At 32.7% G+C, this 23,007-nt stretch overlaps 3 protein-coding genes and 1 non-coding gene across 5 annotated transcripts in view; 3 read left to right on the forward strand and 1 right to left on the reverse strand.

Moving 5' to 3' along the window:
* Nucleotides 1–11,587, forward strand: part of LOC144835251 (neurofibromin-like) — a 42,650-nt gene extending 31,063 nt beyond the window's left edge. The window contains exons 36-51 of the mRNA XM_078690309.1: nucleotides 485–582; nucleotides 855–1,029; nucleotides 1,159–1,278; nucleotides 1,749–1,866; nucleotides 2,238–2,378; nucleotides 2,918–3,129; nucleotides 3,504–3,565; nucleotides 3,652–3,862; nucleotides 4,491–4,631; nucleotides 4,910–5,042; nucleotides 5,266–5,353; nucleotides 5,598–6,027; nucleotides 6,539–6,636; nucleotides 6,975–7,114; nucleotides 7,298–7,344; nucleotides 7,680–11,587. Of these exons, the coding sequence (XP_078546435.1) occupies nucleotides 485–582; nucleotides 855–1,029; nucleotides 1,159–1,278; nucleotides 1,749–1,866; nucleotides 2,238–2,378; nucleotides 2,918–3,129; nucleotides 3,504–3,565; nucleotides 3,652–3,862; nucleotides 4,491–4,631; nucleotides 4,910–5,042; nucleotides 5,266–5,353; nucleotides 5,598–6,027; nucleotides 6,539–6,636; nucleotides 6,975–7,114; nucleotides 7,298–7,344; nucleotides 7,680–7,979 (2,514 nt within the window). The 3' untranslated portion in view covers nucleotides 7,980–11,587. The remainder of the gene's footprint in view (nucleotides 1–484; nucleotides 583–854; nucleotides 1,030–1,158; nucleotides 1,279–1,748; nucleotides 1,867–2,237; nucleotides 2,379–2,917; nucleotides 3,130–3,503; nucleotides 3,566–3,651; nucleotides 3,863–4,490; nucleotides 4,632–4,909; nucleotides 5,043–5,265; nucleotides 5,354–5,597; nucleotides 6,028–6,538; nucleotides 6,637–6,974; nucleotides 7,115–7,297; nucleotides 7,345–7,679) is intronic.
* LOC144835271 (large ribosomal subunit protein uL18m-like) overlaps nucleotides 1–13,582 on the reverse strand; it is a 64,835-nt gene extending 51,253 nt beyond the window's left edge. Inside the window, exons 1-4 of one of the 2 annotated variants that reach the window (XM_078690343.1) lie at nucleotides 13,452–13,582; nucleotides 12,862–13,087; nucleotides 12,399–12,630; nucleotides 11,924–12,053 (exon numbers count right to left, since the gene is read on the reverse strand). In XM_078690343.1, coding sequence (XP_078546469.1) covers nucleotides 11,940–12,053; nucleotides 12,399–12,630; nucleotides 12,862–13,087; nucleotides 13,452–13,506 — 627 coding nt within the window. In that variant the 5' untranslated portion in view covers nucleotides 13,507–13,582 and the 3' untranslated portion in view covers nucleotides 11,924–11,939. Of the gene's footprint in view, nucleotides 1–11,873; nucleotides 12,054–12,398; nucleotides 12,631–12,861; nucleotides 13,088–13,451 lie in introns of those variants that run through there. The other variant, XM_078690342.1, reaches the window with a different exon arrangement.
* A 29-nt stretch (nucleotides 13,583–13,611) lies between these two features.
* Nucleotides 13,612–22,005, forward strand: LOC144835264 (BRCA1-associated protein-like). The gene is made up of 13 exons (XM_078690335.1): nucleotides 13,612–13,885; nucleotides 14,378–14,509; nucleotides 14,615–14,825; nucleotides 15,319–15,508; nucleotides 15,835–15,948; nucleotides 18,668–18,816; nucleotides 19,036–19,111; nucleotides 19,451–19,589; nucleotides 19,990–20,102; nucleotides 20,429–20,518; nucleotides 20,706–20,870; nucleotides 21,165–21,260; nucleotides 21,447–22,005. The coding sequence occupies exons 1-13, from the start codon at nucleotides 13,768–13,770 to the stop codon at nucleotides 21,627–21,629; spliced, it is 1,776 nt and encodes a 591-aa protein (XP_078546461.1). The 5' UTR covers nucleotides 13,612–13,767; the 3' UTR covers nucleotides 21,630–22,005.
* A 414-nt stretch (nucleotides 22,006–22,419) lies between these two features.
* Nucleotides 22,420–22,492, forward strand: Trnai-aau (transfer RNA isoleucine (anticodon AAU)). The gene has a single exon. It is a non-coding gene; the product is annotated as a tRNA-Ile (tRNA).
* The last annotated feature ends 515 nt before the right edge of the window (nucleotides 22,493–23,007 follow it).

Below are 23,007 nucleotides of genomic sequence, written 5' to 3' on the forward strand. Positions count from 1 at the left end.
GGGTGCCATAGGCTAAGGGTGCCATAGGCTAGGGGGTGCCATAGGCTAGTGGGGTGCCAGACAGCAACCAACATACATCTCTGAAATAGTATTAAAATCAAAAGGCAAATTACTGAAAAAATGACAATGCTGTGGGTATCATTGGCTGGATCTCAATGGAGATACAAAAAAATAAAGCGAAAAGCTTAATGAAAACGGCCAGAAAAGTTAGCAGAGCTTTCGGGCAACACTAGCCCTTCATCAGTGGAAGTGCTGATATAGTATTAATATATATAATTATTTATGGAATTATAATATAATATTAGATAACCAAAAAATTTAGAAGAAGCAGAAGCATGTTAGTACTTTTTTCTTAACTAAATAATTTAGACTTGGCAATCTTTTTTTCAAATTTAATATGTGTAAATACTTATGTTACTGTACTGCATGTTGTTTGTTGGTAAAATTGCCATTAGTTTATACCATTGACTTATTTTATTGTCAGTTTCTTGAAGAATGTATTTCTGGTTTTCGTAAGTCAAGTATTGAGATGAAACACCTATGCCTGGAGTATATGACACCTTGGTTACCGAACCTTTCAAGGTAAGTTATTTCTGTAAGACATATGAAACAAGAAGAATAAAATGAAGAAAAAAAACTTAATTGATAACTTTAATAATTTGTTGCCATTGTATCAAGAACAATCCCTTAGCAATAGACACCTGCTTTTCTTATTTGATTTTATTTGCTATATTTTTACTGAAAAAAGTAGAATTCTTTTTCTAAAGTGTTCAGGGTTTCCAGTAAATCGAATTTGGCACGAATAAGTATATGATATTTTGTACTAAAAAAAAATGTTTTAATATTTTCTAAAGGTTCTGTAAAAGGACAGATGAAACAAAGCGTATGAAGCTAAATGTCATTCTAGACAAACTGATTACCATGACGATAGATGAGAAAGAAATGTACCCGTCGATACAGGCCAAGATCTGGGGTACAATAGGCAGGGTGGAGGATATTCTGGACAACGTACTGGACAGTTTTATCAAAGTAAGTACATTGTGCAACACAGAAATTCAATGTCATTTGAGTAGTATATATATTCGATCTGGAAACCTTTGTGCTTTGTCAAAAAATAATAAACCATGAATAACAAGTGTCTTTTTTCAACCTCAATAGAACAGTGCAACCGGTGGCCTAGGATCTCCCAGGGCTGAGGTGATGGCTGAGACGGCTGTGGCTTTAGCCTCTGCTAATGTCAAACTATTCTCAGCTAAAGTTATTGAGAGACTTTGCAAGGTTTGTTTTATATTTGAAGGGAAGTAAATGAAATAGGATTTGGATTTTTCAATTGTCCTTGCATAAAGGGGATTACCACCTGATAGGACAGTGATCAATTTACTATTGGTAATCCTTGGCCACATGTGCCTAAATACATAAAATTTAAAAAAATAAATAAAATTTAAAAAAATAAAAAGGATATGATGATATATATGGTAAATAATAAATACCACTTAGTCCATTCAAGGCCGTAGCAAAAGGTTAAAAAAAGACGAGAAAAATATGCTTTAAATATAATTATTAATATAAAATATGATGATCTGTGCTGAAGAATTGGGGTGGGTGGTGAAAATTGAAAATTTCAGACGAGGCGAGCTCCTCGTCTGGCTAATGCTGGCTACGACCCTGCTATTGGGACTAGATATTGAGAGGGTTGATTGTAAATCATTTGATCGGAGTTGAAAATAATAATGATGTATATCTTACAGGTTCTAGAAAAGACATGCAATGCTCCAACGCCAAATCTTGAAATGCATTTAATGTGGAATGACTTGGCTATCTTAGCCAGGTATCTGCTCATGTTATCATTCAACAACAGATTGGATGGTAAGTAATAATGTGATCATTCTTTGTACTCTCACCCAATCAAATCCAAATGTGTTGAGCCAACTGATAATTGCTTGTGGTGTCCTGATATATATAAAAAAACCACTTTGTTGCACTACTTAATTATTAAGTTGGACTTATATATATTATAATATTTTAGTTAAGCTCTTTTTGTTTGTTTTTGTTAGTTTCGTTTTCATTCGTATGGGTTATTATTTGTATTTAGTTATTTCTTGATCAGTAATAATAATATAGAGAATGTATATGACAGGGTTGCCAATGCATGTTGCCTGTACTGTATAGTGTTTATAAACAGCATTCAAAAACATGTAAATCAGAAAGATGTTAAGGATCATCTATTTCTTTTTTAGTTGCTAATAATCTTCCAGCGTTATTCCATATAACGACGATGTTAGCATCTACAGGGCCGCCACCGTTGAGGGCGTCTATCCACGGACTTGTCACTAATATTATACACTCGTTGTGTACCTGCAGTCAACTGGAATTTACAGGTAACTAGAACCTTACTCCTGTTTATGTGCAACAAAGGATGCAATACAAGATAAAATTTATGGTGATTCAATTCAATTCAATTCTCTATTTCCACATACACCACTCGCATATACAAGGAGGAAGAATATTTTAAGTTTTGTGCTAAGCAGAGCACAGATCTTAAAAGCTAATACAGTTGAACCACCTGATCATAAACAATAAAATACAATTTGCTGGAGATATTAGAGACCCGTTGCGTTAGGAATTCCGAAAAATATCGTACATAGCCATAATACATGATTTTGGCCCTCTATTGGCAGAACCTCCTGTAAGTGGCCACTTTTCCCGGTCCCAAGCATGGCCGCTTACGAGATGTTCAACTGTATGCTTACATGCTAAAGGTGGTTAACAGAAGAATGTGATATCTTTGGAATTCAGACTTGTCAACCTTTTAAAATGTTTGTTGACACTATGCAGCAAGGACGAAAGGAGGATGAAATGTTAAGTGTGTTTTTATTTCCTTCCATTACTCACTTTAGTGAATCACTTTTTCTTTCAGGCGACACAATACGAGTATTGCAGCTGAGTTTAACGGAACTATCATTACCAAACTACTACGACCTCTTTGGTCTTGACAAAGACAAGTCAGCAGCCGTGACTGCATTTCGTTCTAGTTACAAGGAGAAGCCGTACAGTCCCAATACTGGCGACCCAATGCCATTGCCAAATTTAGAAATTATTACGGACACTCTTCTTCTTGAAATCTTAGAGGTAAATGTTTGAAGTTTTTTGAAGAAGTTAAAGATATATTGTCATGAAAAATAAAGATTAATTAAATCAGACTTTTAATAGGTTATTTTGTAGTTTTAATAAAGTTAATCACTTCCGTAGAAAAAAAATCGAAAACAAATTATGTTTAATAATTTTTGCTGTAAATTGCATTTTTTTAAGGTAAATGCATTTTTTTCAATCCAATTTTTGGTCAAAGTGGATAACTATTATGGGACATTAAAATGGCATATTTAACAAAAAATGTTTAAGAATTATTTTTTCAGGGGGACAATATATCTAAGGAATTGTTTTTATTGTAAGCAGCATATCCGTCTTTTGATATTTGTTTGACTGATTGCATAATTATTTTGTAGGCTTGTATGAAGGACATTCCAAACTGCAATTGGCTTAGTGAGTGGACAAAACTAACAAGAAAGTAAGATTGGTTTTTTCAACTGTTCAACTTCATTATTTATTGATCTAGAATCTACTTCTACTTCATTTATACATGATTTCTTCCAGATTTGCGTTCCAACATAACCCTGCAATCCAGCCAAGGGCGTTGGTGGTACTAGGCTGCATAAGTAGTACAACCAGCAACGCTGAAGTTAAGTACCTACTCAAAATAATGGCTCAAGCTCTCGAAAAGGTGCACCCTCAGGAACACAGTAATGTAGGCCTAATTGAGGCCATAGTGATTGCCCTTACAAGGCTACAACCTCTCTTACCACAAGTATGTTGTTGTGTTGATATTATTATTAACTCAGTGAGGGAAAAATGGCAAAATCAGCACTGTGGTCATGTTACAAGAGTTGTCAAACAATATAGATTATCTGATAACACTCCTAGAAAGTAGAAAGCCTTTTGCCATTTTTCCCCTGACTGAACTATCAATAGTTAATATATTAGCTATCAATTTATAAACATTCATCGCTATGTTGCTTTATAGTATAATATAAGGCATTCTGTAATTGGTAATTGGCTTCCCACTGTTGGATGTGTTTTGAAATAAAATAAAAATTAAATTAAACATGGAAATATTAGTAGTACAATATTAACATCATATATATTTATGAATTTGTAGTTATGTTCTATTGTTCTGTTGTAAAATATTGTTGAAAGAAAATAAATAAAATCATAAATATTCAAAATCCATGGCAATTACTGCCCTATGCCTTTTTTGCACAAGTGCCACTAGTTTGGAACCAGCTCCCACTCCATATTGGTAAATCTCTTCTAAAATCTCACCTTTTTTAATCATTCTTGTTAGTCTTTTAGTAACTGTGAGACATCAGTGCTTTATAAAGTTTATTATTGTGCTCCTAATATGTTTCTAACTGTTGACTCTTTCTCATTTGTAGAAATCTCCATTACATCGACTTCTCTTCTGGATTGCCATCTCCGTACTTCAATTAGATGAAGTGACGCTGTATGCCGCGGGAATGGCACTCCTGGAACAGAACCTCTTGCAGCTTGATCAGCAAGGAGTCTTTGAAAATGAGGTAAGCTCACCAATAACTGTCTGATGCTGGCATCAACTCAGTTCTGGGTTAAAACCTCACTAACAACTGCCATAATCATACAGGCACAAACCCACCCAGAGTTAGAAGCTCACCAATACCTGTCATAATTATTCGGGTATAAGCCCATCCTGTTGTCAAATGGTCATGACTCTTAAACTCCTCCTCTTGTGGCTTAAACCACTCCCACTTTGAGTAAAGTTTGTGAATAATGATCCTTTGATGGAGGCTAGTAAACTAGATTGGTATTTATTTTTCAGTGTCCGCAAGAAGTGTTCCTTCGAGCCAGGGAGCATGAGTCCTTGCAGTTGTACTTTGATCACATAGATAGGACTGTTGCTCTTAGTTTTAAGAAACATTTTCACTTTGCCATCGTTGGACACTTACTCAAAGGTACTTTAACCTTCTTTTAAGGTCTGTTTACACTAGTTTGTTGTGATATGCCCAAATATGGTAGTGATATGACATCATCATGTTCATATATGGGCACATCACATTTTTTTGTCACATAAAGTTTGATAGTGTAGACAGAGTTTTACTCCAATAAAGTTAAATTTCAATTTATTTATGTTTACTAGTGATTACTTTTAATTCACTGATATTTATTTTGTTGCAGGTTTTCGACATCCAAGTCATACTGCCACCTCACGGACAATGCGAGTGCTTAATCTAATGTTAGCTTGCATAGCTAAATACAGGCGATGGTTAGTATGAACTCAACTACACACATAGCCAGATGACCCAGCTAAATAATTATATCAATATTGTAAACAAAAAAAGTATGATGTGCCCATATATGGTAGTAATATGCTTAAATATGGTAGTGATATGGCATCATCATGTCCATATATAGGCACATCACATTTTTTTGTCACAAAGTTTGATAGTGTAGACAGAGCTTTAATCATGGTTATGGAGATCTAACTGAGTGTTTTTTATTTTGAACAGTGACAAGTTTGAAGTAAGCAAAGAAAGTATAGCATACCTAATAGCCCTACTACCAGTCTCTGAAGAAGTAAGGAGTCGCTGCAGTACCAAACACCGCCATCCAGAAACCATCGAAGACGACCAAGGGCCTGTGTTTATTGTAAACCCTCACCCACCCCCACCGTACCCAAGACCTACCTCACCGCAACCTACACCCGAAACCTCCTCACTGTTTCTGCCCCGCTTCAGACCACCGATGCCAATGTACCCGTGTAATCCAAAGGCGTCGCCTGATTTTGGACAGTCTCGTCTTCCTAACCTGGATGTGAAACCTAAAGGAAGAATATTGCCCCAACCTGAACGACGCATTTCCACGGCAACGGATAATGTTCTTTTAGATGAGGACGTGTTGACGGATTACGATACAAGACTTCTCCTACTCACTGTATTAGTATGTACCTCACACTTTTTTTAAAAACAAAAAAGTATCTTATCTTACAGGATGTATTGATTTTAACACTAATTTTCATAAGGTTGTTAGTAGTCCTAGTATTTAAGGATTGGTTCCTTGTATAGGCATCATTGTTTTTTCATTTTGAATTTTTTTTAAAATAGTAATATTAATAATAAAGATTTCTAGAGCACACTTCGCCACCAAAGGTGCACTCAAGGTGCTTTTGAATGCTTATAGTATTCCATCACCTCAGATTAAATACACAATAAAATTGCACATTTAAAATGGAAAGAATTATGAATATGTATAAGCCTGGGCAAAAAGATGAGTTTTTAATAATTTAATGAGTAGTTAATGAATTATTCATTTTATCAAATAAAAATATTAATTTGTCTTTTCAATAATGCATGTATATACTGTATATCTACTTTATAAAATATCAATACTCTCATTTGCAATGTATTATTAATTAAATGTTGTGTAATAATACAATCATTTTTGTTGATAGGCTACCTTAGGACGTAACGCTAATGAGAGTGAAGCACGTATTTTGTTTGAATATCTGGCAGAGGCAAGTCAGGTATTTCCTAAGGTCTTCCCCATTGTGTAAGTATCTCTATTCTAAAGCTCTGTCTACACTATCAAACTAGTTTGATGTGCCCAAATGTGGTAGTGATATGCCCAAATATAGTAGTGATATGACATCATTATGTCCATATATGGGCACATCACATGAAGTTTAATAGTGTAGACAGAGCTTAAGCTTTGCGTTATTAAACCATACAAACAGTTTCCAAAAGTTTGAATCTTGGTTGGGTCAAATTTTCTCATCTAGATTATTTGTTCAATTTAAACTATACAACTTCATTATGCAAAAGAACACCATTGATGGCATGTTACATTTTGTGTTTAGAAATAAAGCACACTGTGTTTTTTTCTTGTAGGCATAATTTATTAGGATCTAAAATAGTAACGGCATTAAAGGAATTTCCAGATGGTGCTACGTTGTCGGCTGTCCAATGTATTATAGAGAATAGTGTTGCCTGTGATGATTCAGCCAATCAGCATTTAGCTAATTTACAGAGTAAGTAAACTGTTGACCAATCAGAATGCTTTAGTAAATATATACGATTAAGCCTTTATAGAATAATGTATAATATAATCAGAATTTGTTTTAAAACACAGCGTTGCTGTTAAACCAACGTTTCTTGCTATTGATATGGTTCCATATGCACAGAAATTAATAATACTATTTTTGTTTTTTAAGGTATGGGCTTTGGAGGCCTTTGGCGGTTTTCTGGACATTTTGCCCATGTAAGTCCTATTATTTTATATTTTAATGGAGGTTTATCTGAAAATACTTTGTATATTATACATTTTGGAACATTTTTGCAATTTTTTAAGTAGTTTATATCAGCCTCTGCTTTTACGGATTTTTTCGAGAGCTTTTCCAACTGTCGTAAGTCCTTGATTGACACCAAAGTGTTTAAGGTGATGTCGTGAATAATGTTGCCGAACTTTGTATATTGTACATAAGATATAATAATTATAATTACATCAGTTAATTTATTGATTGATTTTAATTGATTGATTGATTTAATTGATCAATTGATTGATTGATTTTAATTGATTTATTATTTATGTTTCAGTGTGGGCAGCTTGAAGAGAAAGCTGAATTATTTACCAAATTGTTAAGGGCGATAATTACCACGTGTATTCCAGGAGAGGAGTTAGAACCGGACGAATCAAATGCATCAAGTTTGTTAACAATGTCAACAAACGTCAGTTTATCAAGCTCTATGTCCTCACTCTCAATGTCGTCATTACAATCTCCGACAGAACTCGATCATTTTGATCTGACGGCGTCCGTTGTCGGCAGTCGTTTTCGTCACGTGTCTTCACCGTCAAACGAAAGATTAGGACGTAAAAACCAAACAGGTGGTAGATAGCAAGACATTTTACAGTTTTCAAGTTTTAAAAATCATTTTTCCAGTGACAGCTGTTTCTCGATGATAAATATTTATAGAAAAATAATGAATAAATAATAATAAAGGTAGTGTATTTATAATTTTCTGCTGTAGGATGTTGATAGAGTTGTGCGCTTTATTCATGGGAAACTGCACTTTATTTACTTGTTGCCTTGTCTAGCTTAGGTTTTCACATTCATTAGAACTTGATAACCAATCTCTAAATGTCTTTAGTAAAGTTCTATTTTATTTTTATGATAAGATGTATGTATCAAGGGAAAATTGATTTAACAAATTATATGTACAGTACTTCCATCAACAGATAATACAATCGTAATCATGGATTTTATGTCATTCAATGGAATGTACTATTCAATGGAATGTACTATTCAATGGAATGTACTATTCAATGGAATGTACTATTCAATGGAATGTACTATTGTATTCAGGATCTCTGTATCCATTTAATCTCCTACAGTATATAAATTTGTATTTCAACCAATTACAAACAAATTTCATTAATTTTCAATTTTATTTTTCAATTACTAAATTGACTGTTATTCAATTATTTAAAACAAATCATGATTTTATTGTGTAGTATTTCTCCAACAAAATATTTGCTGAAACTATTTAATTTTAAAAGGCAAATACCACTACATAATTGCAATCAATTTGACCATTCAAAATAGTGTCATTCAAATCCTGTGGAAAGTATTGCATGGATAAAATAGCCACTCATGCTTTTTAATCAAAATAACATTTACTAGGTTTGTGTAGATACATTTTTGTAACTTATTTAGAAAGCATAGATACACTACCATGCAGTTTGTCTGACAGAACAAATATAATAACAGTCTATACCAACTTCACAGTCACAGATTATAAATTTGAGATGTATCTGATAAGTAAAGCACTGTTGAATATTTGTGGAAGATTCAACCAATCAGAGGCTTTGTTGTAAAAATTGTGTGGCAGACGATAATCAGTCAAAAGTAGATCATGATGGAGTGTGATGGCTAAGATGATACTGGACCTTGCATTGTTTAATTGATTTAGATTATGATTAGAAAATTATCGTTTATGAAATGTAAAATAACCAGACTAGGAAAATAAAAGCATAGGAGATAAGTAAAGCCAAACTGGGAGTAGGAGGTATGTTTGTTAATGTTAAGTCTAGGCTAGGCCTAAGCTAAGTTGAAGTAGGCTAAGTCTAGTTAGGCCTAGATATCAATTCAGTCTGCCTAGCCCCAAAAGACTTGGAGGCCTGAAGCCTACATGATGAATGTATTTGGTAATGTATTATCATACATTGTCTGAGCATGCATTTTATATGCGTATGGTGGTTTAAGTTTTATTCCTAGTTCATTGGTGTAGGCTAAATCCATAATTAAAATTGAAATCTATTGAAGGTATATCTTCCAACACTATTCACTGCTTTTCAAACCCAAATTTGAATCTGCTAGCCTTGCTAGGTGGTGACATGATGGCCGTCACTTCTTGTTATCAACCCCTTTGATTAACTTTTCTTAAGGAATTATTATGACAAAGTTGTTTTGTAATTTAATTATCATTTTTTACGCTAGCAACAAGCTATGATTCTCTGTAATTTTTGTTTATATATATTATATATTTATATGTGTGTATTTATAAGTTTATATCACATACCCACCCCAAGCTTTTGTGCAATCACGTTTAAATTAAAAGAGACAAATGTTCTTTTTGTATAAAATTTAGCATTAACAAATAACCACCAAAACCACCGAAAATATTAATTCACAGTCCACATTATTTTATTGTATTTATTTTACTTGTTTTAATTCATTGAATATAGTACTTACTATTTTAATAGATATATTTGGTAGTATATCAATTTTGTATGTTCAACCATTTTAAGTGCTGTCTTCATCATTTTAAGTAGAAGACTTAAACTGTGTAGCTATTGAGTGGTACCAGTCTTAGTAGTATCCACTCAGCCAAATGTCAAACTCATTAATTTCACAGGTTATATAACATTCATTTTAAATTGTGCTAAATAAGCTGCTATGTTGACACGATTCTACCGGTTGAAATAGTAAGCATTTGAAATAGTAAGCATTTGAAAATGATGTTTACAAAAAACAGTCAAAATGTTTATCCAGTGTTGTTGATGTTTATAATTCGGCACTTCACCATATTGGTCTATATAAAAGGATTATGTCACTAAATTGTTATCAAGTTCTCTAAATAAAGCCAAGACGAGGAACAATTTCATTAACAAATTTGGTTAGCCATAACTGCTAATTAATCTCGGTATGATTGTATACCATTTTTAGCTACCATTTGTTAAATGAGTAGCAGTAAGGTAGTATTGCCATGTAGCATTTGGCTGTGCTACCCTGGTGAAAATATTCCCTGCAAGGGATAACCAATGTGTTCAATCACAGATATGATCACTATAATATCTCTATGATTTAATTGTTACTACAGTAAGTTCTAGATAAAGCCAAGTGATTACTAATGACTGAATCACATGGGCAAAGTAAAACAAGAATTCTGTAATATTAAGATGTTTTTACAAAGTGTACTATATCAACACCACATTGAAGAATGATGGAATTTCTACTGACATTATATTTAATTTGAACTGTACTGGTGTGTACACACATTGTTGTATTGTGAATATTCCTAATTTTATTAGTAACTTATAAAGCCTTGTATATGTCCACCACAAGTTGTGGTATAGTTGCTTGTTTACCTTATTGTAATTATATTGTTATATTTGTTTATAATAGCTATTTGACACGCCCTGTTTGTTCTATGATCAGCCTTTTGACACGCCCTGTTTGTTCTATGATCAGCCTTTTAACTGTCCGTTTCTACAACTCGGTTAGTTTTATACATTTTTTTTCTAACCCTGTCTCAGGAACCATCATTCATACCACATCTTTTATAATTAATCGTATTTTTTCTTTTCTAAAAGAAACATTTCAAGAGTTTATCTATATGTTTTCAAATTGTATATTATTAGTGTGTGTATCAATATCAGATATTTTATTTTAAATATTCATTACTGTACAGTTAATTCATTCTTATATTCTGTTTTACTGTACAAGGTCAAAGGTCGATTTTTCTCCGAGTATTTATGATAGACAAAAATGTTGTAGTCTTGTAAAGTATATTAGAGAATATTATAAAAGTCAATCCATTTTTAGCCACAGTAATTATATAATCACAGTCGATTTTAATCAAAAAGAATTGTCGGGGAAAATGTATTCCAATAAAGAATGACAGTTTGTCTAATCTTACTATGTAGACGTACATATATATAGGTGTGGTTATAGTGGCATGATATCGTAGTATTTGTACAAACTTAGGGGTACTCGGACATTTAATTTGTACAAACTTAGGGGTACCACTTACATTTAATTTGTACAAACTTAGGGGTACCACTGACATTTAATTTGTACATAACTTGTACTTGGTATATGCAAAAACAGAAGCCATTAATTGTGGGGAAATATCATTATTTTGTGCCATCGAAATTGTATATTAAAATAAACTACCGAATATTGAAAAGTAGAGAGCTGCAAGTTGGGTTTTTTTTAAATTGTGATGAATATTTATTAACCAGACCTTATTCAGAAATATAAGTGCATAAGTAATAATGATGAAGTCATGATTTGATCATATCATGAACTATTAAAAATGTAGGCCTACCTTCCCAGTATCAATTCCAGTTATTTGGCAAAAATACAAATCCTCTCTTATTTATATTATAGATGCATTTGATTCATTTAGTAGCTTTTGTTTCATCTACTGTATTCGTTGTTAATTCTGTAGTATATATTGTTCCAGGTGCCAAATGCATAAAACAACAAACAAAACTTTTTCTTTTCAGAATAGGTATTTATTTTTCATTTATCTTTTATTTACAAAATTTGTATTCATTAACAGCAGATATGACTAGTAATTTTCAGGAAAGTAATCAACTTTTACGCACGGCCGAAAATCCAGAATTGTTTTAGGTTCGCAGAGAATCAATCCTTCACTCTTCAATCCTTCCAAAAATACTTGAACCTAGGAAAAAATGTTTAAATGTTAGTACAGTACGACATCAGTTGCAAAAATAGGTATTTAAGGACCCACCTAGATCTAGGAGATCTATCTTCTTGTGTCTAGTTAAGCGTGGTTCCCACTAGAACACAACGGGATGCAGCGACATATTGACGCAAAGTGCTGTATTGTGTAATCACAAGTGGGAACCGATGACACAAAAGTGCTGCATGCATCTCAGGTTTGATTTCACACAGACAGGGGGAAAAATCACAATTATTGGAAGGGCATTTTCTTATATTGCGTCGCTAGTGGTAACCAAGCTTTAGCAGCCTACTCCGTTTTAAAATGATGATGTTGAAGACCTACCTTCTCATACGTCTTCCACTCTTTTGGCATGTCTATGTGTACATAACTAATACCAAACTGTAGACATCGTCGGCCTAGAACTCTTCCCACTGTGCAAGCAGCAACCACATCACTGGTGCTGTAAAGGTGTTTCTTGATTGCCCACTCCATTGTGGATGCTGACGCTACCATATTACCATTATAATGTTCTACATGTGCATTTACATGTCTGTTTGTCGTAGAATAATGTAATCTGAAACAAAAAATTAACTTTATTTTTATTCAAAATTATTTTTAATCAAATTTATTTTAAAAAGCCTTCAAAAATGGAGAGGAGAAAGAAAAACTATCAAATAAATATAAAAAATAAACTATACCATACAATATGACAGTATTTGGATTCAACATATTATTGCATGTTTGGGATTTTTATCATCATTATTATTTTTTATCAATGTCTAGAAGAGTAGAAAATTATGTTTACATGTGCCAATATCTCTTTTTTGGTTCGCTGCAATGCCAGCCTCCGTCTTTGCGAGCTACTGCCATCCTCTCCAAGTTACGAGGATTACGATTGATTAATGTTTCAAGTATTTTGACATCGTTTTTGGCGCACTCATCCTCATCATCCGTGGCTAGATTTTGTTGACCACCTGAAAGTGATGCAAATTGCTTTCCTCCAGATGATGCAATACATCTTTGAATAAAGACTAATAAAAAAGAAAAATAAAATAAATATTAAAACATTTTGTAATCAGTTTTTCAATTTTTTAAAAACGTATGCTGGTTACTGGTAAGCTTAGTTTTCATGTAGGTTACGATTATGTTGGTAAATAATAAATCTATTTTTTCACAAAAATCCTACGTCGCCGTAGCTAGGCCCATCCAGGTCTAGGTGGCATTGGCCAACACCACCACCCTCCTCTCTAAGTAACTAATCTGTAATGTTAGTCGGCCTTTATATATGATGAGGCCTAGGCTAGCTAGATAGAAATAACGCATAAAATGCAATTCATTCCGCAAATTAATCAATAAATATTGAACAAACTTTAAGTTTAGGTTATCCCGTCTTACCACAAGAAGTATGAATTGGTGGAACACGAGCAAGAAACTGTGTAAATAAAGCCATTTTATGCACGTTTTTTCTAATGTTTTCCACTGTGTAGAAAATTAAATTGCAACAGCGACATCTATAGTTTAGTCAACCGCGACTAAATATAAGGTCAGAGGTCAACTCTGTGAATCATAACAAGTAAAGAAAATGTGATCGTAAATCTCCTCCAAAAGATGACTTAACATGTTATGATTCTATTTGAAGAACTTCTTTTATTATGATAAAAAATTAAACTAATTATTGGTGAAGTTATTTGAGCTCATTTGATTTATCTTTATGTCTATCTCGCGAATTATTATAAGGCTCGAAGTTTGTGACGATTCCACCACAGAGCCAGAAGAAGACAGAAGTCTTCTTCTTGTTAACTACACCAAGATTGAGTTCAGTGCTCTAGGTTTGTATGAATGAATATGATTTGATATCTCCCTGAAAAAGTATCTAGGCCTAACTAATATTAGTTAGGCCTAGATAGTTTCTAAAACGGCAGCCCTACGTTAGTACTATTCTATGATACTATCTCTCTCCACTCCAAATGTGGAATCTCAAATAAAATTATTATAATATTAATATAGATCAATTGCTCATCCTTCAGAGAAAAAGTTTAGATGTTGGTCTCTTTTTGTCTACTATAAGTTCAGTTTGTATTAGCAGTACTAGTAGGTATGATGTACTGTAAGTACACTACCGACAGTGCAGTAGTAGCTTTTACCTATGTGATTACCCTAAATTGAATTCGAACAAATTTTGGACGTCTAATAATAATATTTATATATTTATTATAGAGTAGGTATATTAGGTCCCACTGTTTGAACCAAATACTACTGATAACTCTATTCCTCCACAAACAAAGAAGCATAGCCTTAACAATTTAATTATCACTTCACAGATTATCCAAAAATGGCAGAAAAAGAAAAATTAACAACTAAATCTAGCAAACCAAAGCGACAAGTCCCTGTCAAAGATTATCATGGACGACGAGAGCCAAGTAAAATTGAAGTGGAATCCTATGTCAAGAAAGGTACAGTATTTTCTTCTTGAACTTTCATTTGTTTAAAATTTCAATGTTTCTTTAATTACTTTTTTAACTTACTTTTTTTTTTATCATTGAATAATTAATTAATAGATTCTGACAAGGATGACCATTTAGATGAAAAGGCAAAGAACAATAAAACAGTTAGTACAGAACCTCAAATTATGGAATTGACTGAGGATGGTAAGACAAAACAATCAATTAAAACAGACAGATCAACGGACAAAACCGGTAAAATACATTTCTTCTCCGGAAATCCAAGTGTGGAAATAACGAAAGGGATAATTCATATTTTTAAGGAAAAGTAAGTATAAATCAAATAAATTAAATTATAAATTAAAATTCATTAATAATTAAAAATTATCGGACGTATTCATTATCTAAATGTTTTATTATATATTCTATATAATGAGTCTATTTACTGCTATGTGGAAAAGTGTGATTGGATTACAGGAAAGTTTTTCCCTCAAAATGAACACTTTTTAAATAGACTGCATATATTGGATGGTAATTAACATTTTGAATACAGTATTTGTATACAGTATAATATAAAGTCTGAAAACAATTTTGTCTGGTTTCGATTTAGTAATAAAATGAGGTCATTATAAATTATAAACCAGTGAAAAAAACTTTTCTTTTTTTTTTCTTTGTTATAATTTATGAACTCATCTTATCATAATATAAAAATCAATGTTTGTATCCATTTACTGTTAAGTCTTGTCAAAACTTACAATTGAGAACAGAGAGGTTTAGTGGCAGTTATTGAAATGCACTTATTTGTGATTATTTGTTTTAAGCCAAATGACATCACTGACTGACGATGTCCCAAGGAGTGAGATGATTTGTATGCTAGCTGTCCCAGCATCTCTTACAATCCATGATATTGTGCAATTTACAGCACCCTCTGCAGAAGGTATTGAGTTGTTAAGAATCATACGAGATGCCTCACCAAACCAATTTATGGTCCTCGTCAAGTTTAAAAATGCAGTAAGTTTTTTCTTTCCAATTTCTTTATTTTAATCATAATTTGTAAGGTAAATTTAAAGTCCCATATTCAATTCTGAACATAGGGTAATGAGCTGTTAGGAGCTCATTGTACTAAGCCTCGGCATTATGTGGTAAGGTGGCTAGTTTCTTTCCACACCGCCTTATCCTCCCTAGTATTTTCAACCAGGTACTCATTTACAGCTGAGTGGGAGTTGTCGGGAATTGAACTGTATGGCAGTCAAGTATCATAATTTACTATTTGTTTATCTTCAGGATCATTCAATCAACTTTGAATCATAATTAATCAAATCTATTGTTCTGTTTAGAGCTTAGCTGATGAATTTTATTCTGAGTACAATGGTAAAGTGTTCAACTCAATTGAGAATCAACAGTGTTACCTGGCTTATGTTGCTAGGGTTGAATTGACAAAGACATCTGAGGTTAGTATAAGTAGGGAAGAATGAAATTACTCTTGCCTGGTATAATCATTTATGTATTATTACCTCCGCCAAGGAGGTTATGTTTTCACCCCTGTATGTTTGTTTGTGTGTGTGTTTGTGTGTCTGTGAACAGCCTGGAGGCCACAGTTTTTATCCGATTCTCACCAAATTTGGCAACAATGATCTATGCCCCAAAAGCTTGGACGAGTTCGAATTTGAGGGGAAAAGGTCATAGGTCAAGGTCACAACTAACAAAAAACTATTTTACTGCCTAGAGACCACAGTTTTTATCCGATTCTCATCAAACTTAGCCACAATGATCAATGACACATCATATAATTGTGGTTAAATTTTGAAAGGTCAGGGTCAAAGATCAAGGTCCACAAAAAAATTTAAAAAAACAAATAAAAAAATAATAATAAAAAAAAAAAACCTCAGTGGGACTTGAACCAGCGATCTCAACTATGAGAGGCTGGATACATAACCATTACACCACACTGTCATCCACAACTTTGTAGTGTGCAGTTAACATATTTACACTTAGAACTAATAAAAAAAAATGTAAAAAAAAAATATTCAGGGGGCATTTTATGTAGGGAATTTTACAGTAGGCGGAGGTTTGTACTCTCGGAGTACCCTCTAGTTATTAATTATATTAGAATCACAGGGATGAATCAACATCACCCATGTTATTTTTGTCTTCTACAACTCCTACAAAATTATTATAAATATGATGCTTTTCCTTATTAAGCTTTGTCTATCAATGTGACCAAAAAAATGTGATGTGCCCATATACTGTATGGACATGATGATGTGATTGATTGATTGATTGAATTTATTTGATGCTCAACATTAAAATAACAAGCAGACTAAAGACAAAATAACGAGCATCAGGAACACCCATTAGGCCGGAAAAACCAGCCCATTTCCAATGGGGTCCAAATTGCACATAACAAACAATAAAAAATACAACATTTATAAAAAATATATATATATATATACATAAAAAATAAAGCCCAGTAAAACAGAAAAATTTAAAGAGAAAACAAACAAGTAATGAGAAGATTGCACGTCATCAAGACCATATAGTTATCAAAATTGTTATAAATATTAAATATTGCGTTCAAAATGTTTTTTAATATGAGATTTGAAGGTAGTTATGTTGGAAATTAATTTTAAGTTAGATGGAAGAGCGTTCCAGTCTTTGATAGCAGAGAAGAAAAAAGTAGAATGAGACTGTTTGTTTCCTTTAAGTAGAGGTAAAACCAGATTAACATTACGTTGGCGTGTGTTATGTGTGTGGATTGTGGATGTCCGTGAGAAATGTTCAGATAGATATGGAGCTGCATTGTTATTGACAATTTTATGAACATTACAAAGCCTGAGAAATCTTACTCTACTTTCCACCTTAAGCAAGCCAATGTCTGATAACTCCTTCTGACCAATATGAGATCGTGGTCCGAAACCGTAAATAAAACGTACAAATTTGTTCTGAGTGGTCTGTAGTTTTTGCTTCAAAACTTTGTCAATACCTTCATACCAAGTCGAAGCACAATAATCAAACAAGCATTGAATTAAGGCAGAGCATAACAGTTTTTTCGTATTTTTGTCCAAGCAACTAGCCTGACGATATAAATACCTTAATCTACTATTCGCCTTTTTTATTACACTTTTGGCGATGTTGTTACAAGAGGCAGAACTATTAAGTTCTATACCTAAATATTTTACTGATTTTGAACCCGTTAAAGTAAGGCCATGAGAAATAATATTGAAAGATCGTAAACGTTGAAGCCTTTTTTGGGTACAAAAGATGATAGATTCAGTTTTACTGATATTGATAGATAGTTTGTTATCGACAAGCCATACTCTACATGAATCAAGAGCTTTACTAAGTTTATCAGCGACGACAGTCGGATCTTTGTGCCAAAAAACAATTGCACTGTCATCAGCATATAACAGCAATTTGCATTCAGGGTCGATACTTACAACCATATCGTTTATAAAACATAAAAAAAGCAAAGGACCCAATATGCTACCCTGTGGAACTCCACATGAAATATCCATGGGAACGGATAAGGAGTCTTCGATTTTAACAATTTGGCTTCTGTTTGACAAATATGAACGAAACCAGTCTAATGAGGTGATGCCCATTAACAAAAGTTTTTCACACAATATATCATGATCGACAGTGTCGAATGCCTTACATAAATCTATAAGTACCATACCAGTATGTGTACCTTCGGAGTTATTTAATTTAATTGTGTCTAATAGATTAATTAAAGTACTTTCGGTAGAATGAAATTGCCGAAAACCTGACTGATATTGATAAATAAGGTCATTTTCCACAAGGTACTGTTCTAACTGAACATGAACCGACCTTTCGAGAATTTTTGAGACAACACTTAAGACGCTGATGGGTCTATATATGTCATATCAATACCATATTTGTGCATACCACAACCATATTTGGGCACATCACATTTTTTTGTCAAACTAGTTTGATAGTGTAGACAGAGCTTTATATAGTAAGGCCATACAGCTGTACTTTATAATACTTTGTATACCTCCATGGTAAAGCTTCATAATCACTGTCTACTTCATGATTGTTTAATCTTTCCTTGATTTTCATTCACTTAGTATTCCACCTTTTTGTTATTATTATCTCTAGTGTAGTATAGTGTTTGTCTCTCTTTGATTAATGTTTTTTATTTTACTGTAGGGTGGCTATCTTGTGATGCCAGGGGTCACTGAACTCCCTGTCTGTCACATTTGTCTTGAGAGAATGGATGAAGCAGTGGACGGTATTATAACCATTCTATGTAATCACTCCTTTCATGGTAGTTGTCTTTACAAATGGGGTGATATCAGGTAACAGTTTTTGTTATTTTATTTATTTAATCACACTCTTGTTTACAACAAGACCAGCCAATTCTGGCTTATGAGTGAACAAATATATAATATAGCAATTAAAATAGACAAAAACAAGTTTTCGATTTGTAATGACCAGGAAAGAGTGAAATTTTTATATCAGGGGAGAGTGGACTTTCAATAAATTCTGTATTAATTTTTGTATATTTTTTTTCACAGCTGCCCTGTTTGTCGTTACTGTCAGACTCCAGAAATGGTAGAAGATAATAAATGTTATAAATGTGGTGTACAAGAGGTAATTTAATAAAAAAATTATCTGTTTATTGATGTGATCAATCAAATTCATATAGAAGAGAATATTGTTATTTCTTGTAACGCCCAATCTCTGTGACACCACCCTAGACTTTACCTGCTGCAGTGCTGTTTTATAGTTTGCATTACAGTATGTTTTCCTGTGAACAGGATTGCAACACTTACGGTTGCCAATTAGCGTAAAAATAGATAAATAAATAAATAAATAAAAGAAGATATCATTTTAGTTACACCTGTACAGTATTTTAGTACAATAAAATAATTCCATAGATTAATTGTTTTTGCTAATGATAATGTTCCTGCCATATTTTTAACATAACAGAGCCTGTGGATTTGCCTAGTGTGTGGTGTAGTTGGGTGTGGTCGGTATGTAGAGGCCCATGCACATGAACATTTTAAAGAGACTCAACACACCTATGCATTACAAGTTGGTCAGAATAAAGTGTGGGATTATGCTGGAGGTAATATTTATAACTTTATAACAACTGTTTACATAAACTTTGTTATTAGTTTCTTTACCTGTGTTCTCTGTCAAACTATGATGAACTATAACATATTGGATATTATGATATCAGGAACATGCAACTGAGTACAGGAACTGCAACTGACTCTTTTCGTATAGAGTTGTTGTTGACTTTTGTTGTTGACAAATTACGACTCCACTCCCAAAGACTTGTAATAAGACTTTGTTTATTTTCATTTCTGGTGTATATGTTCGTCTTGTGAATAGGATTGCCACCTTTAAGAGGGATAGTGAATGAATTTGCTTATGGTTATCAATGGCAATTTGCCTAAATACATATAAAAACAAAAAATTATAATAATAACATAATAATTGTTAAAATACTTATTTTTCCAAAGATAATTACGTTCATCGTTTAATGCAAACAAAAGGAGATGGTAAGATGGTTGAATGGGATCACGATGAAGATGGAGTTAGCAGGGAAGAAAAGTTGGACTCTATAACACTTGAAGTAAGTGAATTATCATGTTTGATCATTCACAAATATACTGGTCATTTTAGACTCTGCTTCCCAAAATGTATCTTCTCATATGATTAATTGATTGATTGTCTTGAACTGTACTTGTCTTTTCCTTACTGTCTCTTTATTTTTTGGTTTTTAAGGCTTGCTTCATCTTTCCGGGCATCTGCCTTCACTCTCTGACCTATTATCATTGTTTATACATTTTATTTCTCTTATCTTTTTTTTCAGAGTTTGTAAAAAAATGTTATAAAATGAAAAAAAAAACACTCGTTCAACTTTTCTGTAATTTTTAAATTTATTGAATTTCATTACAGTATACCTATTTACTTACCAATCAACTAGAATCTCAGAAAGCATTTTATGAGGAGAGAATATCAAGAATCGAACAAGAAGCATTACAACAGGTAAGAATAATGTTGAGTGCTAGACTGACTGATCTGGCTGGATGGATGAGGGAATTCTCAACTGACCAATTAATTGACAGACTGGCAGGATGATCGACATCCAAACTGACCAAAGATTAACTGACCGACAACTTTCTGTAGATTGATGGTGTATACTGCAGATTTTGGATTTTATTTTTTTTTTCAGAGGTTAGAATTAGAATCTAGCTCCAAGAAAAAAGTAGAAGAATGTGAAAAATCAGAAAACAAAGTTCAAAATTTATTGAAAGAAAAATCTTCATTGGAAAAAAAGATTAACCAGTTAAGCAGCAAGTTACACAGAACGAATCAAAATCTTGTTGAAGAAAAAGAGGTAATTTACCTGAACATGAAATGACATCACTTTTTTTCTTTCTTTTTTATTTTATTTGTAGATTAATTTTATTGACAAATTTTTTTATGACATTTTAAAAATGTTTATGAGGGGTAGCTGACTCATTTGAGTTACAGTGATGTATTTTGCTTAAGCTACCCCTCACCAGCATTTTTTCATCTCTTTTATATATATATTATATTTATATTGTATTGATTTTATGCTGGTCGAATAAATAATTTTAACGAATATATGACACCACATTGATCATGAATAATAACTTTTGTATTGTAGATGAATAGTTGTTTGCGTTCGAATCAGAATGTTTGGCAAGATAAAGTGAAATCCCTTGAACAAACGAGCAAAGTTGATAAGGAAAAGTATCAAAAGGTTTGGATCAATAAAAGTATCATTATTATCATTTTATTTTGCTTGTATTGTTTGTCTAAAGTTGGAGAGACAGCTCTTGTCTTCAGTGCTCACTTTTTATGCATCACTGAAAGGCATAAATAAAATGAACAGTTTATTCTCATTGCAGAGTCATCTAAACAGTATCCCCACCATTTGTTCTTTTAGGAAATATTAGATTTACAAGAACAACTTAGAGATGTTATGTTCTTCCTAGAAGCACAAGATAAGATCAAACAAAGTCCGGCAAATATACGCCAAGAAATTCAAGATGGCCAGATTTCGGTTGGATCAGCATCTGGTACATCGGAGTCTAGAACAACGTCAAAACGAGGAAAAAAGAAAAGGTGATCACATGTTTGACTCAACTCAAGTCGGAACAAGAGATGTTTGTGTTTTGTGGAGATGATAATCTTGCATTTTCTTTCTGCCTTTCATTAATTATGTGCAAAATATCTGTGCCACACTTTGAATAGATGTTTTAGTTTGTAATATTTAAAAAGCATATGGGTGTACAGTATAGTGTCAGCATAGCATTAGTGTACATGTGTCAATTTATGCTAGTTCCAAGAATGCAACGATAGAGAATTAATACATAAAATAGTGTTCAGTTGTTAAATTTTAGGATTGTTATATTAAAAAATGGATATTTATATGAAAGTATATGTAAAATAATGTTTAAAAAAAACAATAAAAGAAATAAAAGAAAAACATTTGAATATCCTCATTTTGTGTAATATTTCTTTCGTAGTACAGTAAAAAAAGAATCAGAACCTTGCAAAAACTCCTTTTTACACTTTCTAAATTGATAATTCATTATAGGAAGAAAATATACACTGCATTTAATAGCAAACTCTGCTTCTACGTTCATAATGTATAAAGTGACACAAAATGGCTGGTGTGTGCACGTGATTCCGAATAATTCAACAGCGCCACCAACGGCAGGCTAACGTTTTCTTAGTTGGTATTCTCTCTAAAACTAGCTCTACTATATCGCTTTTTCCACGATCATACGGTCTCTATACACAAACAACATTTAGATTTATATTTATTAGAAATTACCCTAATCAATAGTAAAAATTTGTTTCGAAATACAGTAAGTTCGTATAGATACCAAAATAATCTTATCTTGCCCAGACATGGCCGGTTAGCTCAGTCGGCAGAGCGTCGTGCTAATAACGCGAATGTCATGGGTTCGAGCCCCATATCGGCCAGGTAAAATTTTTTTTATCTCGGATTTTTTACAATTTTATTTCACAATAACTTGTTATAAAAAAGATAAAAAAGATTGTTTACTAAATATTTATAGATTTGTCTTAAATCTTTCTTTCCCTTTCTCCTTTTTTAATTTATAAAATCAATTATTTTTTATGTAGAAGAGAATCAGCAAAATGAAAAAAAAAAATTGACAGATCAGACTATACTACATGACTATTGACCAATCAAATCACTGGAAGTTATTTGTGAAAAAAATGTGGACATTTTCTTCACGGTTTTTGGCATCAGAGAGAGGATAAAAAAGTAAGTATAAATTTAATGTTTTAAGGATGCTTATGTTTGTATATCACAGCAAATACACATCCTGTGATAGAGCAACATTGAAATTCAAAATATATAGCATAAATAGGTACATTTAGTTAGCTAATTTGGCTAGATTGCTAGGCCTCTGTCAAGAGTTCTGCTGACAACACACATGCTTAACACTAATCCAGGCTCTGTTCACAAGGTC

Source organism: Antedon bifida, chromosome 2 (assembly GCF_963402885.1).
Source record: "Antedon bifida chromosome 2, ecAntBifi1.1, whole genome shotgun sequence".
Lineage (NCBI taxonomy): Eukaryota > Metazoa > Echinodermata > Crinoidea > Comatulida > Antedonidae > Antedon > Antedon bifida.

Coding starts and splice junctions, on each gene's coding strand:
- LOC144835264 (XM_078690335.1), top strand. CDS start 13,768: ATGTCTATCTCGCGAATTATTATAAGGCTCGAAGTTTGTGACGATTCC. Junction 19,590..19,989: donor AGTGTGGGATTATGCTGGAG/GTAATATTTATA, acceptor ATTTTTCCAAAG/ATAATTACGTTCATCGTTTA. Junction 20,519..20,705: donor AACAAGAAGCATTACAACAG/GTAAGAATAATG, acceptor TTTTTTTTTCAG/AGGTTAGAATTAGAATCTAG.